Below are 10,811 nucleotides of genomic sequence, written 5' to 3'. Positions count from 1 at the left end.
AAGAGGCTTTATGGCTGGAGAATGAGCATACTGAATTGACAGCCAAATTCTGAGCAACATCTGGGACATCTATAGTATATGGTATTACAATACATTATGCAAATACTACTGAATGATTTCTCCCAATAGCTCTGCAAAGTAGAAGAACCAGTATTATTGTCCCCATTCTACAGACTGAGGTCAGTTCACCTCCTGTATCTCATTATACCCCACCTTGCAAGGTCTAGTACATCAAAGAAGAGCTCATCACTTGGCACTGATGTAAGAGATCTGCTGCAGTAGCAGATATGGGAATTTCTAGCCCTTCTGTCAGAGAATCCCGAATATAATGATRCTGGCATTGAAACAAAGACATGAAATTCTGTTCCTCTTTCTCCCCAGCTTGCAAATCTTTCTAAACTCTAAAAAAAGGGGCTGCATAGCTTCTCTATCCCTAAGCAATGAAGCCAGCATGTGACACAGCCCCTCTCCCACAGCCATGGGGAACTCGCAGCCTCTGGCTTTGTGCTGGGCTGAGGGATGACATCTGGAGACCCACCTGAGATCCAGCGACAGGCAGTGCCTCCTGCACCCGTGGCCTCTGGAGGTAGGTCAGTCAGTCCCAACCATGGCCAGATCTCTGCAGGCAGGAAAGACAGAGCTGGTTACTGCAGGCTGGAGGTGTCACCTTGCTCCTGCTCAAATATCCTGAAGCGGTTTGAGGGTCACTAGGGGAAACAGYGGGGAGTCCCCTGGGGCAAGGCTGAGCAGCCACGCAGTGGGGCGCAGTGAGGTGAGATAGAGGATGAAGGCTGGCTTCTCCCCAGCGGCGGCAGTGGGCAACCGCGCCCTCTCTGCTGTAGCTCGCTTTCCTCACGACGTGGGATGGCCCTCGGCACGCCGGGGGCCACAGCGGGCTTGGGAGGCCGAGTGCCGCCGTGGCCGCTGCAGCAGAGGTGGCCGCCGCGCGCCCCTGCTCTCCATCCCCCCGGCAGACCGGCCGCGCAACAAAGGGCGGCGAGACAACAATGGCCCCGGGAGCCTCCGCGCGGCAGCGCCTGGCGCCGGGCCCCTCGCTCCCGCAGCGCCCGGCACGGGCCGCCTCGCTCCTTGGTGTCCCAGGGCGCTGGCACCTCGCCTCAGGCCTGCTGCGGGCAATGTCACGGCGGCGAGCGGAGCGGTATCCGCGGTGAGCGCGCTGCAGCAGCCGGCCGCAGTCGGAGGCTCCTCGGCGGACGGCACGGGCGCCGGCGGGAAGGGCAGGCCGAGGCCCGGAGGCTCCCTGCGGCCTCGCCGGGGATCGGCGTGGGAGAGGGCTCGGGGCGGCTGGCCGGCGGGGTGGCGTGCAGTCGGGCGGTTCCCCCACGGGGCACAGTGCTGGCTGACCCCAGCCAGCCTCCAGACACCTTTCTTCATGGGCAGGCCCGGGGGCAAAACTGCCTCTCTGCCCAACAAGGCAGTTACTGCAATTAAACTATTGGGAAAGAAGGAAGGAGACCTCCCCAAGACCTCGGAGGACGAGGGAACTAATCTGCACGTGGCTGTACCTAAACTCACGGAAATAACTAGTACTTGTCTGGCAATGCTGCTATGTCTCCTTTAAAAATCTTTTGGCTAAGCAGCTGTTTGGGATGGGCTTATTGCCACAGATACTTTCAGTTTCATTTATTTTTTTTTTCTTCACAGTTCTTGAAGAAAGGGAACTGAGAAGGATAAAGAGAAAAATTATGGCTGAAGAGAGCAGGTTCTGCAAAAACTGGTAAGAGCTCTCTCTGCACTCCTACGAAGCGCGAGGGTCTCAGGGGCTTGCTAAGATTTTCCTTAATATTATCCGTGCTTCCCTTAACAGGGAAGGGGAGGGTAAGACTGCGGATATGTGCTAAAGAGATACAAGTTAGGCTTGCTACTGAGCACCAAACAAAGATTTTCAGTTATTTTCACGTTTCAAGGCTGCTGTTTTGTTGCTGCTTTCCTCTGGAGAGGTTTCTTCCGTAGCTTTCTCCCACTGGAGGGTGGGAAGGCCTTGTTCTCTTTTTATGTACTGCCATGTCAGTAATTTCCTAGTGCCTGGCAGCAGAGTCAGTGGACAGACCGTGCCAAACCTTGCAGCTGCCTCAGTTTTCCCTCATGGCTAACACTCCCTTCTGTTGCCATGTTTGCAGCAAAGTGACAATATACACAAATTTTCAGGATAATTGGCCATCTCTCATAGAGACAGGTCTGAAAGGGGCTGTAAGAGGTCACCTAGCCTCGTGTGGTCTAGAAGCTACTAGCTGTGCCATTAGGCAAATTGTAGGAAGGAAGACTCTGAAGCGCTGCAATTAAAAACAGTAAAACCTGACAAGGCCAACCACAAGCAAGGAAACAAAGAATCTGATTTAAAATTAAGTTGATAAATAAAGCTTAGCCTGATTTTTATTTGGTTGGAAAAGAAAATCACCACTCAACCTTGCCCAAAGAGGGCCTGTGGATTTTTCTAGATGATTATAGGGGATCCTTTGATTAACAGTTGATGATCACTGATGAGATTCCTGGGCAGAAGCTACTGCACCTAAAACAAATCTGATAGCTGTTTCTCTAACGAGTTCTTAAAAATCTCAGGTAACAGAGATTACATATCTCCACAGGAAATCCATTCCAGGGTTCATCCATCGTCATCTTGAGAAGTTTCTCATGATGTCTAAAGCAGATTTTCTTGCTGCAACCTATCTTCCTTGAGAAAATTAGAAGAATTCATTGCTTACCTCTCTCCCTGGGGCTTTCTTGCTGTGTCTGCTCTGTTCTGGGGCTGGGCTGTTCTAATGATGTGGCCTCATGCTGTCTATTCTCTCCACATTGAGGAGCCAGTGAATGTGCTGGGCAGACTGGTTCTGTGACCCTGTCATGATGTTAGGTTCTGTAACAAGGACCAGTGCAGACAACCCAAATGACATCAGCTGCTCTTTCTCCCACCTCTCCGCAGCAGCGGAGCTGAAGTGTGCATGTCCTTGCAGGCAGACTTCTACTCTTGCAGCCTGGCAAGGTTGCATGGCTCATCTTCATCCACTAGGCCCTAATGACCATCACCTGCTTGTGCCAATCATCAGAACTTCCTACCAGAGTATCCCTGGCCCATTGCAGTAAAGGATTTGAGGTGACAGGGACACACCTTACCTCCTGTTGCCCCAGACACAAATGTCTTTGGGCCTGAAGTAAGAGCAGTGAGGCAAGCATCCTAAGGCAGGTCCCACAGGATCGGAGCAGGCCCTGTGGGCAGAGGAAGCATGGGAATCAGCTGAGGCATGGGTCAGSCACCCTGAAGCTGCTCCAAGGGGAGCAGTAGCAGTTTTACACTGCTGAGATTTTGCACTTGGAAGCCTCTTAAGGAGGTTGCACTCGATCTGTTTATTGTATTTCAATCCTAGTCACCAGTGTCATAAACACATTAATAATTAAACAACTGATTCCTGTATAGACTAAGTGACTCTTCTAGAGCCCACTGAGCACAATGTCTCTGATGTGACAACATCTCTGTGCCTCTCAGCCCAGGACATTCTGCTTTACAGGGAGGGGGCAGCTGTAGCAACCTAAACAACAGCTGTAGCTCTTCCTGAAACAAAAGTTAGACCCATATATGAGGAGCCTCTAGTAGTTGCCCTATCCCTTTCAAAAGTGCCCCTAGTAATATGGCAGAACCCCAGTAACAACCCCAGTCTCTAAATGTCTCATTAGGATGAATGAGAACTATTTTTGGGGGACAAACCATTAGAGTTGTAACCAGTTCATTCACTCCTTTCCATTTCTGTACTTGGCAGTAAACGAGATGTGTCTGCTGCCAATTTCTCCCTCCATGAGGCCCATTGCCTGCGATTTCTCACTCTCTGTCCAGGATGTGATGAACCAGTTGCCCAAAAGGACATGAAAGACCATCAGACAGAAGCACACAAGCAGGTGAGGTACGCTCCACTTTCTTAAGGTTTTCTTGCAAATACCAAAAAGCTCTGTCAGCCCTGAAGTATAGTGCTCTATTTTAAGTATATTTGATCTTTCATAATTGTTTAACCTGAAAATCTGTAAGGGTCTGATAAAACCCTTCAGTCCTGTTTACAGCATCTTTTGATCCTATTGCACACTCAGCTTCAGGGAATATAGCTTACACTGTGGTTTCAGGATTATTCATCGCAGCTCCTCCAGTAATACAGTCACAGATCAGAGATGAATACATGCTACTTTTGCTTGTGAATTAGCTGGATCATGCAGTATAGAGTTTAAGACCCCTGTATGCTATTGTGTGAGTTTTATGTTGGTCGTAGAGGGATGAACAGTGCCTGCTCCAGCATAAAGTTAGATGATGCAGAGAAAGATGGACAGTATATGATCTGACATAAACCTTGCTTCTACAAAGTTACAACTTTTTTTTTTTTTTAAAACAAAAATGAACTAGCAGAGTAAGTTGATTGGCTCTTTGTATAGCAAGTTCATGACTTTTTAAATCTGGCATTAGAAACCCTGCAGCTAGAGGTACTATTCTGAAGCCTCAATACATAGGCATGAATTTTTATTCTGTTTTACTAGTTTCATTGATTTAACAGTTCCACTCTTTTCACTTGCATAACAGAACACAAGTAGGTCTCTTGGCAAACCTCAAGAAAGCTAGCATGTCTCCTATACTGTTATATGGCCTATCATAATTTAGACTAGCTGAATATCAGCCCTATACTTTCAAGATAAACCTCAGACAAAATTCTGAATATACTTTATATTTCACACTGGGACCTTTCAGAATTGGATCCCTGCAGAGAATGATAGTTTCCTGCAGAATCATCAGATACAAATTTTCCTCAAAATCTCAACAACATAGCTCAGGTCTGACAGAGAAAACAAACAAACAAACAAACAATTCACCAAAACTTTGTCACTGATTGGGATGAAAGTAATTGGGAGATCATCACAGCAGCTTGAATTTGTATTGCTATATGAAAGCACTAACCATCCTGCTATGCTCCCAATGAACTGCTGTATGCTTCACTTGCAGGTTAGATGTGATCTTTGTCACCAGAATATGCAGCAGTACCAGCTAGAGTGTCACAAGGTAAGCACAGAATATGATACTTTTCATCCTCTAGGCTGACCCTTTGACCAGCCACCAGGAGTCACACTAACCTGGAYCATCATCAGACAAACTTCTCAACAGTGGCATTGTTTTGGCATACCTTTAGCCCCCTGTAAATAAGTATATCCTGTGGTGGTTGTCCATCCAGTCCTGCTGTGATATTCTATTTTAGGAAATAATCTATTACTTCCTCATCCTTGGCACCTCAGGCTCCTATTCTTTGAGGATTTTCCAAAGACATTTCTTTTCTGCCCCTACATTCATATTACCTGCTTTTCCAAAGGGGAGATTAGGCAAAGTGTGAGTCCTTCCTCACACAGGAACCTTCCTCAGGAACTATTGTGGGTGTGATGCCAGGGAGACCGCTAAGGAAGAGATACACAAAGGAATTGGCAGCAGCTGGGAAGTGAGCGCGGCCTGACCACTCTAGCTTTAGTCTAACTGTTTTGAGGAACCAAAGCAGCAAACACAGCAGGCTTCACCTGGTTCTGGTAGCTAAGTATTGGAATTTTCTAGGTGGGCTGGTGCTCTGTTGCTAACCCATATATATATTAAAAATATAGGTTTATATATATATTTATATAAATGAATATATATATATATATATAAACCTTACAACCTAAGATGCAATACATCTTCACTGCTTTTGATATCCATTTTGCCTTATATTGCCACATTCTCCTAATTTAAAGCTAGCCCAGATAGGCTAACTTCATGCCTTCATTTGGCTGTGCAGATACATTCTTAAATAGTCAGTCATTCCTCTCACCTGATACCCTCTTTTATTATTGATGGGCAGTTCACAGTAATTTCCTCTGTTCACGTGCAGGCCAGGGAATGCCAGGAACGAGCAACAAAATGCAAGATCTGTGAGCTGGACATGCCCTTCAGCAAGCTGCAGGAACACCTGGACATTTGTGCCACCCGAACAGAGCGGTGTTGGGAATGTAACAAATACGTCATGTACAAAGATCAGAACAGACATAAAGATATTTGCCAGAAAAGTCGTCCGTCCAACCATAAGGATGTGAACTTTCAAACCAGTGAAGCATCTACTCATGCAACATCAATTTATCCAACCACTGGTAACCAAAATTCCTCATTGTCGTGGAGAGGCTCACCTTGTTAAATATCAGTGAAAATTCTCTTGCCTTCTCTACAATCCTCAGTAATTCAGACTGAAAGGGATTGCTGCTTAATCCAACCACAGTGAATGGGCCAAGTGTCATTTTCAGTTACAGTGATTATTTTAAAGTCAAGTGATTGCACCAACTTCTTGCTCATCAGCCATGTTCTTTTTTATGCTTCTCTCGTATCCTGAAAGTGTAATCTCTTCTGTCAGAAGACAAGCAGAGCTTTCTCCTTCCGTACAGAGGAAATTTAATTTAGGATTTCCTCCTCCTGCAACATCTGAAGGCAGAGATACATACTTTGATTTCTTGAGGTTTTGGAGCAGGTTTATATGGCCAAAGGTATCAAACAGACTATGATAAAACAAACAAAATAAAATCTGTGAATCCTGTCAATGATTCCAGAAAGGAATAGGCAGCAGTAGGACTACAATATAGTGGCTGGTAAAATAAACTGTAGGAAGCAAAACTCCTGGCAATGGGACATAGACATTCCTGGCCTAAAATTAGCTAGGGCAAGGTAAGAGAGAAGAACCCTGAGTCACAGAACAAGGGGCCAGAGTGAAACTACAAATATTTCAAAGTTCACTAGAAGGGATTTGGGGTTGGTTTTGAGCGGTACCAACAGCAGGAGAGAGTCACAGCTCTAATTCCTTCTCAGATAGTGGAATTAGCATCCTGTCTTTCTCTAGCATCAGTGACTATAAGGTAGGTTTGAACAGCCTGTCCGGATAACATCTGTGAGTAGCATCTTTCTCCATGTTTTCTTCCTGAAGGTGACAGTGACAATCTTTGTCTGAAGTGCAATAAGTCATTCCCAGATGATCAGTACCCCGAGCATCTGGTAAGTAGCTTTGATGCTGAACCAGAAAACAGTTAATTTCCTAATTTTAAACCAGAAAAAGCTGTACATTATGTAAGAAAAGGCAGTGTGTTTTGGCTTTTCAAATAATAGCTTCATGATACAACATTTTCAGCTGCAGCATTACTGTGAGATGGCCTCTACTGCTGCTCCCCATGATTCATGCCTGTCCTATACTACAATACACTATGTAGTTGGGTGCTCCTCACTTTGCTATTGTTTTCTTTTTACAGAATAAATGCAGTGTACCCCATATGCTGGCAGAGGCTCTTGCTGGCCCCAAAACTTCAAAACTCAGCACTGACTCTCCTCAATCTTCTTCCTCCCTGGCTCCCTCTTCCACTTCTGAGGATGCAATGGCATGGAAAGACGTCCGTCCCAAAGGGAAAGAAAGGGACCAGCCATTGACCTCAAAAACCTTGCTTAAACCTCCAAAGAACAAAAAGAAGCTTGGCTTTTCCTCTCCCACAAAGGGTGGGCATTCCACGTCACCTCAAGCTCTTAAAGATACCCTGTGTTACGACATGATGGTGACCTGTGCCCACTGCAACATTCTCCTGCCGCTTCCAACCCTTCGGAAACATGAGGTGAGAAGTGAGCTTTGTCTCCTATGTGCTTAAATAAGAGGTATACCTACAAGGTCACTACACGTCACCTGAGGTCCCAGGGCCTGTTCCCCATTCCAGAGCTATGTATGAAATGTTGGCTGCAGGTACAGCCTCTCTGTAAAGCATGGAAATGACTAATTCCATTAGTTATTTATGCTCACATCCATACAGACTAGCTCTGTTTCCTGCCGTCTGCCTCAGTTTTAAGAAAAAGTAACAATGACTGAAGCCATTAATTTCAAGCTCAAATCCTGGAAAGTCTTCAGCACTCTCCATATTATCTAATAATTGTTCCTTAAAAAAAAAAAAACAAAACAAAAAACCCCACCACATTATTCTATCTCAGCTGCATCAGAGATGGAACTAGATAAGTTTCAATCTCAACACAGGGGCCCAATTGTGAGGCCCCCACTGAATATAACTATATGTTGAATATAATGTTAAACTTTCCTCTAATATGACTGTTATTTATTTGTCAGATCAAGTGTCTACGTTTGACATCTTTACAAAATACTACGATGAACCCAAAATTAAATCGTGGAAAAGAAGGTATCGCAGAAATTGTGAAATGTAGAATAGAACTTATCATCTAGAATTATTCTGTATTGGTCAAACTGGAACAATATTTTGCAGAGGAAGTACATCTGGAAGAGTTAACACTCAGAATATTGCTAAGCTCTTTGGCATTCCAACACACTAGGTTCCCATGAGGTAGCTGGAGGGACTTAATAGACAGTTTTTATAACGAAAGAGTAAAAAAGGCTAGAATTCCCATTTGATAGCTGAATTAAGAGCTGGTTCAAGTCAAGAGAATAAAAAATAATAAGTAATTTTGGGGTTCCCCAACATTATTTCTTTTTTCAAAAGGAAAAAAAAAAACAATATGAAGAATGCATTTTAAACCAGTTGGAAATGAAAAGATAATTTACCTCCAAAAGACTGCATGTTTGCAGCATAAACTACTCACAAAAATCATACCTGATTGCACTTGATCCATGAAGTACCCTTTTCAGTAATTTTTTTTAAGAGGGCATTGCTTCAAAACCAATACATTCTTCACTCTCCTGACTCACACACATGTGCACACAAAAGCACATACTGTACCTCTCAAACTACATTCATCTGAGCAGGGCAGTACCATCCCACTGTAAGCAGAGATCAGCACAAAATTTTCACAGAACAGGCATCCTGTTCTGGGTTTATCTGTTCCAGCGCTAAATGGAGGTTTACAAAACAGTTTCAGAAGACAAGAAGTAAAATTCATCTTTTCTCTGTAGTAAAAATTATGTTTTATGTAGTAAAAATTACACATTCAATAGAGCATAATTACTCAAGACAACACTTCCAGCAGAGCTTGCACTAATTCATAGGTATTAAGTAACTCTTCTTCCACTGTCCCAAAAAGGCTGTGACTCTTACCACCTGCTCTACTCCTTGGATCCTAAGGAGTATCCCTTCAGCTCAGCCCAGCTAATTAAATGAAATTCAAAGCAGTTGCTCTCAATCTGTGTTTATCTGCCTGGTTCAGTAAAAGAACTTCTTTAATTCTGCCTGTAAAACTTCGATCTCCTGCTAAAATAAGGACAGCAAGCACCAAAGTATGCAGTGGAGGGTTGGTCTAGTTTTGATTTACAGAATGATTCAAATAAAAATAAGTGCATAATAATTACATGCACTTTGACTTGCATTTCGTTTCTTTAGGCTGTTCTGCTTAATAAAGACAGGAAGGCTGTAAAACTGAATCTCTCTTTAAAAAGACTGATAACTGGGTTTTGTTTTACAGAAGACTCCTTCTAGGACACTCGTGCTTAAATCTGGAAAGAGAGATGCATCTTCAGAGTGAAGCTTCAGTTCAGCTTTAGCAAAAGGCACTGAAAGTACACTAGCTTTATTGGCAAAAAATAAAAGTGATTCGCTACTCTGGATGAGGAACAAAAAGTGGTTCTGACTTTTATTCCTTATTAAGAGTGGCCTTTAGCAGATTTCACCAGCAAGCTCTAAAAATAATGGGGCTCAACAGCTGTTGTAATTTCAGGTATTTCTGTGTAAGCCTGCCTGGGGAATGCATGTCTTCCACCTTATTTTAGCAGGGAGAACAGCTTCCTTAAAATTGTTTGTCCGAGGGGAGGGATTGAAATGAACAATTCAGAATTTCTTGTCACATTGAGCACCACCAATTCCCCTTGCTGTCACCGAGGCATTAGTGCATTTTATGGCATTGCCCAGTGAAATTTGAAAACATTATATCCTGCTCTCCTCTTCAGTGGGAATTTCCCCACTGAACCTAGGGCTAGCCCAAACAGCTTAGTGTCAGGAGACTGCAGACACGTTAGGGACAACTGAGAGTGTTCACCTGATAGAAAATGGTCCAGATGGAAACTCATAGAGCCCGTTGGTGGAAAAGGTAAATGTGCAGAGTGAGTGGGTGCTTTCTGTGCTCTGTGTGCATGTTTGCGAAGCAGCGTTTGGAATGGCATCTTCTGTCTATAAGCACGAAGATACATGTTAACAGAGCAGTTACCACAAGGAGCCATTTTCCTCTCGTCCACCTTTAGCAACGTTTAATCTTACATAGGGCTGGCTGGAACTGATGTGTGTTCTGAGCTGTGGTTTAACATCTCACATCTCAGATCCAAACTGGTTGCTCTCTGCATGATTTATGCACAAAGCCTCGATGCAAAATCAGGTTGAGTTTGAGAACACTCACAGCACTTCGGCATGAGCTCAGGCTCATTTACACACAGCCACATTGGCAAGAGTGAGCTGAACACCCCAGTAGATGATCTGGGAGGAGATACCTACATCCTCGCAGCCCCTGGGCTAATGCCAGCGTTGCGGACACGATGAAGGCCGGCTGTTGGGTCTGATGACTGTAAGTGACTCCTGATGCCAGCCCCTACCTCTGCAGCATGGAGGCTGTTTGTAACCATCTGTTATATTTCCTGCATGAGTTCTGACCTCATTAATCTGAATCTGAAACTCTACTACTGAGGGGCGAAGAGTACATAACTTGACTCCTTATCTGTCCTGGATGTTTGACTAATCAGAATCTAGAAAGTTGCATTTGAAACCCTGCAGGAGTACTTTAATCAGATTTAAGATGGAATCTCCAAACACAGTCTAAGACATTGTTCTTACTG

At 44.4% G+C, this 10,811-nt stretch overlaps 1 protein-coding gene across 4 annotated transcripts; it reads left to right on the top strand.

The window, feature by feature from the left end:
* The first annotated feature begins 1,664 nt into the window (after positions 1-1,664).
* On the top strand, positions 1,665-9,598 carry XAF1 (XIAP associated factor 1). 4 transcript variants are annotated; one of them, XM_085310343.1, is made up of 8 exons: positions 1,676-1,738; positions 3,774-3,909; positions 4,994-5,050; positions 5,901-6,156; positions 6,978-7,045; positions 7,297-7,650; positions 8,151-8,220; positions 9,455-9,598. In XM_085310343.1, exons 1-8 carry the CDS (start codon positions 1,707-1,709, stop codon positions 9,466-9,468), a joined length of 987 nt encoding a protein of 328 aa, XP_085166469.1. In that variant the 5' UTR covers positions 1,676-1,706; the 3' UTR covers positions 9,469-9,598. The 4 variants fall into 4 exon arrangements, with proteins under 4 accessions (XP_085166472.1, XP_085166469.1, XP_085166470.1 ...); XM_085310346.1 differs by lacking the exon at positions 9,455-9,598 and having other exon boundaries at positions 1,665-1,738; positions 8,151-9,434; XM_085310344.1 differs by lacking the exon at positions 8,151-8,220.
* The last annotated feature ends 1,213 nt before the right edge of the window (positions 9,599-10,811 follow it).

Source organism: Rhea americana, unplaced genomic scaffold, assembly GCF_003343005.1.
Source record: "Rhea americana isolate MKP2758 unplaced genomic scaffold, rheAme1 scaffold_317, whole genome shotgun sequence".
Taxonomy (NCBI): domain Eukaryota; kingdom Metazoa; phylum Chordata; class Aves; order Rheiformes; family Rheidae; genus Rhea; species Rhea americana.
Note: the sequence above shows the minus strand (reverse complement) of the source record. Positions and strands in the feature narration are given on the sequence as shown.

What these genes read in the sequence shown, in the direction of transcription:
- XAF1 (XM_085310346.1), top strand. Translation starts at nt 1,707, where the DNA reads ATGGCTGAAGAGAGCAGGTTCTGCAAAAACTG. An exon ending in AGCAGGTTCTGCAAAAACTG is followed by an intron (nt 1,739 to 3,773) that starts GTAAGAGCTCTC and finishes TGTACTTGGCAG; the next exon opens with TAAACGAGATGTGTCTGCTG. An exon ending in ATCAGTACCCCGAGCATCTG is followed by an intron (nt 7,046 to 7,296) that starts GTAAGTAGCTTT and finishes TTCTTTTTACAG; the next exon opens with AATAAATGCAGTGTACCCCA.